The sequence below is a fragment of the Leguminivora glycinivorella genome, chromosome 10 (assembly GCF_023078275.1).
Source record: "Leguminivora glycinivorella isolate SPB_JAAS2020 chromosome 10, LegGlyc_1.1, whole genome shotgun sequence".
Lineage (NCBI taxonomy): Eukaryota > Metazoa > Arthropoda > Insecta > Lepidoptera > Tortricidae > Leguminivora > Leguminivora glycinivorella.
Genome location: NC_062980.1, coordinates 9,769,666 through 9,775,665, shown reverse-complemented (window position 1 = coordinate 9,775,665; position 6,000 = coordinate 9,769,666). Strand labels below are relative to the sequence as shown.

General features: G+C 36.9%; 1 protein-coding gene across 7 annotated transcripts in view; it reads right to left on the bottom strand.

Moving 5' to 3' along the window:
- Positions 1-789: 789 nt before the first annotated feature.
- The window catches only part of LOC125230634 (kazrin), a 203,594-nt gene continuing 198,383 nt past the window's right edge, over positions 790-6,000 (bottom strand). For 4 of the 7 annotated variants that reach the window (XM_048135852.1, XM_048135854.1, XM_048135853.1 and 1 more), the window contains exons 17-22: positions 5,495-5,653; positions 4,669-4,792; positions 4,449-4,593; positions 2,047-2,158; positions 1,508-1,809; positions 790-1,246 (exon numbers count right to left, since the gene is read on the bottom strand). In XM_048135852.1, coding sequence (XP_047991809.1) covers positions 1,102-1,246; positions 1,508-1,809; positions 2,047-2,158; positions 4,449-4,593; positions 4,669-4,792; positions 5,495-5,653 — 987 coding nt within the window. In that variant the 3' untranslated portion in view covers positions 790-1,101. The other 3 variants (XM_048135857.1, XM_048135858.1, XM_048135856.1) reach the window with 2 other exon arrangements.

Here is a 6,000-nt window from a genome sequence, read left to right as displayed (position 1 = left end):
ATAACAAATAATGAAAGTAAAACATCATAAAAATTATATTAACATAACAAATAATTTAAATCACTCATTAGGTTACACTTAATATCTAATTAAAAAAAGATAATCTCGCTTGACTGGAATGAATACGTAGGTATATTATTAGATAGTTATAATTCTCTTAATATAAATTGACTAATATTTGGTTTATCAAAATCAGAAGCTCATGAGTGCGTGAAAATACATTATTATCACAGTGTTCAGCAGTTATTTTCTTGTATATGGCGTGACTGGTAAAACATTTATGTGATATAATAAATTACACAAAAACCCTTATAAAGTACTTAAACAACCATAGTAAAATGGAATACTGATATCATAAGACCGTAAATAAAATGCTGAGACTTGCTCGTTCAGTCTATTTTTTGCTATTTTCTATTTGGATATTTTTGATATGCAACTTTGTACATCGCAGACTAGAGGATATTGAGCATAATATAATGTAGTTTTCTTTTTATTTTTGGCCGTAGCCCAATAGTTTTTTTAAAGGACAACATTTAGGGTCCCCCCACATCTAGCGTCTCGCGAGCGTAGCGTCGGCCCAACTGTCTTTCTTTGGCTTTGCCAAAAATACATTTCCCCTCACAGCTCGGAAACACGTGTTTGTCCTTTAATACCCGGGACGCATTTTACGCTAGTGGGTAAAGTAATTTGACCTTGAATAAAGTCAAAGATGTAAAATTGATAAAAGGGGATCTAGTAATATGATTTACCACCCGTGGAACTACTGGAAGCAAAATACAGTTTTTTCTAAAAGACTGGGTCCCTAAATTGGAATATTTAATTATCTTTTTTATAGGATACTGTCGGTAAATTTATCTAACATTGCACTGGTCCTGTTGCTGATAAAGCAGTGCTGAATTATTCTTATTGCAGAACAGGGAAGTTACGGAGCTCTGGTTCCGGTTTCATTGAGTCGGAACTTCCGATTGACATCTCATATTCGGTTCGGTTTTAGTTCCGTTAATTTTGCATCTCGTCCACCTTGGTCCTACAACTATATCCGTTTTATCCCCCTTTAAAATGCTGTAGGACTAATCTAGGAGACAGTTAGTTGGTATTGTTCTACACTGAGGTTTTGCTGCAGGCGTTGATGTCGCCGATGCTCTTGACGCGACGGTGCCGTTTTTGCTTCACAACGGAATCGTCCGTAGATTTGGCGGGCAGTGGAGAACTGACTCTGTGCGCATGGTCCGCCTTTTGTCCGTATCTGTTCAAAAAAATTAACCGTCAAATTGTTTTTGAAGTTTACCAACTTATTCGCCCTTATTAGACCTGTCAAAAGGGTAGACCTTCGTACTTAGGTACTAAAAACCTGTTGAAATTTTAGGAATTTCAGTGATCTGAGTTTTACGTTGTTAGGTTTGTGTGATGCAAATATAAACAAATCATTCATTTATTCATATCTTCATTCAAATCCACTTTTGTATTTCAATAAGTCTATTAGGGATTTATCTACATCAGTACCTACCTGTGAGTAATCGCCGTAGTCTCCTTCACATCATTCAGCCTGGTCCGACTGTCCCTAGTAGACACACTGGACTGTGAGTACAAACTCAGCGGCGTGTAGATCGGCTCATACTCCTGTAGCGTCGGCGGCGGCGCGTACGCCATGCTAAGCTGCGACAGCGTCCGGACTGCGATAGGTGGTGAATAGGACAACTGGTAGGGCTGTGTGGTCAGGCTCAGCACGCTTGAGCTCTCGCTTGAACTTGAAGGCGAAGTGCGGTCGTGCTTTGGTTTCAGGACGCCTAGGGCGCGAGTTATGGAGCCCTGTTAAACAATGAATTGGAAGTAAATAAGATGATATTATAAGGAAAAATGATAAAAAAAAATTAAGAGGCGAGGACTTCAATGTGTAATTATGAGGACATACTTTTATAGTAATCAAATAACAAAATGTGGAAGAAACATACGTTATTAGTTGATTTAAAGTTGTGATTACTATCTGTATAAAGGGCTAATATGAATAAGTTATGCCATAGAAGCCAATCCAGTTCAAATACATACCCTGAGACTGTGCCTTCGGGAGTCACCGCTTAAATCAATCCCCGGCAATCCCGTCGCCACTGACCTCGAGAAGGGTCGTCCCAACATCCTTATCTGATGCCCGAACATATTCCTGCAAATGTAACGAATCGATGTCATCTTGGCTACACTCCAGCAGGTTAACATCTTCAAAGCCAGGCAGAGCGGTTACGGCTAATCGTTGAACACTTATTTAATTTCATTTACAATATCAGGAAGTTAAAGGGTTTATTTTATGGCTAATACACAAAAAGCTAACATGCAACTTTTTGGAAATTTTTACAATTAATTCTCCTGCGTAACCTTATGTAAATATAAATGTTTTTAGTTATGACTTTTCTAATTTAAATTATCAAAGATAACAGCTAAAACACATAGTTGCTGTAAAAGTGAATCGTCGAGTTATTGCATAGACACCAAAAGCATGATGCACTTCGCTGAAATAACAAATCATGCTTTTTTATTGTGATAAACAAAATTTAATTATTTGAAGTAAATAAAAAGGTCTGATTTTTTAATACCCTTTGAATTTTACACGGTAGTCAAATATTGTGCTATTATTTGGGGATTAGAAAACCAGTCCTAAAGTTGGTAACATTTTACCATTATATATGAGTATACAAAGAATAGTACTGCGTCACATCTCTCCTTTTTCCCGATTTGCCTAAAATGCAGCACTTACGTCACGCAGCACTTTCCTTTGCGAATCTGATCAGAATATTAAAATTGTAAACAACAATGAAGACGACAAAAGTAAAACAAGCACAAAATATCGATGTGGTCGAAAGTGATTTTCGGCATGAAACATTAAATGTTGAATGAAAGGAGAAAGAGTGGATAGAGCCCGAGTACAGTGCGGTCTACATGATGATGACAGAGGCATTCATGATGTAACGATCAAATGGTCTTTACCGTTCTGTCCCGACGCAAGGGTCGCCAAATAGGGGTGAAGGGGTAAAGAAAGGTTGCCAAGTCCTTTATATTTCATCTCGTTAATCAGGATTTATTCACATTTATATGTCAATTGATATTGTTACAGCTGAACCTAATAATTATACACTGTTTTTTCAATTTACAATTATGAATGTATACAAGTCAAAAACATAGTTATTTTACAGTATCAATAAATGTTATTATTGTAACCCTAAAGCTATTGCGAATGGTTCTGTTTTAATTTAAAACTAGAAAAAAATCCAGTTTTATGAACTGGTTCAAAATCTCATTATTAATTAAAAATTTTGACAATACTAAAAACAAATCCTTTAAAACGTGTATTGTTAATGGGATCAGATTCACCCCCTATATAATACGAAGCATTTAATGCTTTAAGTCAATATCAATTAAATTGTATACATTTACTAATTAATTAAAGATCGATCGATCTCGAGTAAACACTGATGTGACAAATCTAATCTACGGCAAGTTCGGGTCTCTAGGGGGCTACGTGTGAACATTGACTCTAACATTGACGAAGGCGAGGGGTACAAAAGAATAGTTTCCGATCGCTTGATTTTTGTGAGATTCATTTACTTACAAACCACGTCTCCTACAATAGGTACCTTATCAGTCTTCACTGCTCGTAAAGTTTACTTTCGCATAATAACGTTTCACAAACGAGCGGCTATGACGGAAGAATCATAAAAAACTTTGCAAAAAATGCTTTGTGTAAAAATAGCAACTTTACAAACATCTTGATACAAGGAATTTTACATAGATACAGTTTCGAAGTTTGGCGTTAAAGCGGGATTTATTTTTTGAAGGATAGCTTTTTTGTCTTTGTGGGTTTATCTTTGTTTTGTGGACAACATGGATGCTCGGGCAGCCTCCACTTGCAGTTCTTCCACCTGGCAAAATATCGTATACCTGCAGGATTGCACCTTACATTATAATCAACTACAGCGGCTCACCTACGGGCGTGGCGCGGGTGGACGGTACTACATGCAGTGTCCTCGAGGGGTGAGCGGCTACAGATAGTCCGGGACACAGCACTACTCCGACATACCTCGGGTTCATTTACAACAATCAAATGTGCCAGTGACCAAGAGGTTACACAATTCTAATACATTTTGGAACTCTATGCAGCCAATGTTCAAGGTAATTAGTCATATTTTAACAATATATATCAGAAAGGTATTACCTATTTATTGCTAATCTCGGACTATGCAGAAAATTAGTAATGTTCAAGAAAATGGGCTAAATATTATTACATGAACACGAACAGTTGTTTAGAAATTCATGGGACATATAATTAAAAATATTAACAGAACAATACAATATTTGCGATACATTTCATTAACATTATTCTTAATTCGTTACATTTTCTAGCTTAAGCAAATATTATATTTTCTTATTGTCATGATTTCAATTAATTGATAAATACTCACCTCGCTGGAATGATAAGAGCGTCAAATTCTGTAACGAGATGTCTTCTAATAATGCTTTTGGATGGCGGAATTCCTAGCGCCGTGGCCATAGTCTCGCCCGTAAACGATGGCTCTAGTACTACTAATCCTCCATGGACTCCGCTGTCTGTAAACATAACCAAACATTTATAAACTCCATTTTACCCAAAAGTCTATTCGACAAAAGTATCAAAAAGTTTACCTTTCAAGTTTTCAGCAAATTCTCCTAGGTCAATATTGTGAGCCCACCGCATAAATCTCTGATTGGTCCAAACTAAAGGATCTGCATCTACATTTTCACATTGATGTCTCCTCACAGCCAGCGCCTAAAAAAATTATATTTAATGTTATAAGGACAATTATTTTCTTCTAAATAGACTCTGCTACATTATCAGCCAATCTTGCCAAAATGAACGGAATAAGAAAAACAAGAGACGTAATTTTTCTCCAGTCAAAAGTGAACAAGAATAAATGGTATCGAAGTTAAAACTCCCCGAATGTCGGTAAAGAATCGGAAAGAGGAGTGTACGGCGCCAGATGATTAATGTTTTCACATTACAAGGGTCGCAATACGAGACGAAACACTGACGCCGCCAGATAATCGCTCATTTGTTTTGCTCCTTATCATTCGCGGGAACGGCCATCTGTGTGATGGATGGGTAAAAAGAGTTTATAAGGGATAATCGGTTTTCTTTTTCACCCTTTGAAGGCTAATTTTGTAAGCATCTACATTCATTATAACTAGCTTTTCCCGAGCAGCTGCGATAAATTAAGAAACCCTCTTCTCCGGCTGATGTCTTATTTTATTTATTGCAATACTTGGTACCTATTACTTGAATCTTTACAAAGTCCTCAACAGCCAGAATAATTTAGACATCTCAAAAAAGATTTTGGTTTTGGTCAATATTGGTTGCTCTTGGGCATTCTTTTTGTAATCTATTTGCTCCGTTAATGACTGTGGTGCCACCCTTGCTGCCAATTGTCGCTCCCACCATCAACGTTGCACATACTAGGTAGCTAATACTCACTTGTCGGTCATACTTCATTATCCTCAGTAGATGTATCCCGTGCACTATGGACGCCTGGTGGAACTTCCTCGTGACCCCAAGATACTTCTCAAGTTCCTTCTTGCTGATTGTGTCCAGCATACGCGCGTCGACCAGGCTCGCCAAGAAAGACTCGGCATACTGTTGATACAAAACCAATTATTATTTTGAACGTGTTTATGGTTTTCCGTTAATATATAAATATTTATATATAGTCGTATTATTTTCGACTAAGTAGCGTTATTGTGAGTGTGTCTAGTAAAACGTCCCACTTTGTCGGTTAGCATTAAGGCGAGATTTACTTGTATCTTTATATGAATAAACTGACAAAGCGGCTTTATAACAATCGGAAAAAGTGGACGTTTTCCCGTGCACACTCACATTTTTTGTTATTTAACAACATATCAATAACAGGATATCTAAGTATAACAGATAAATAAAAAATGTCACTAACTTTGACTGACTGTCCGACAGAAGAATTTTAAAAA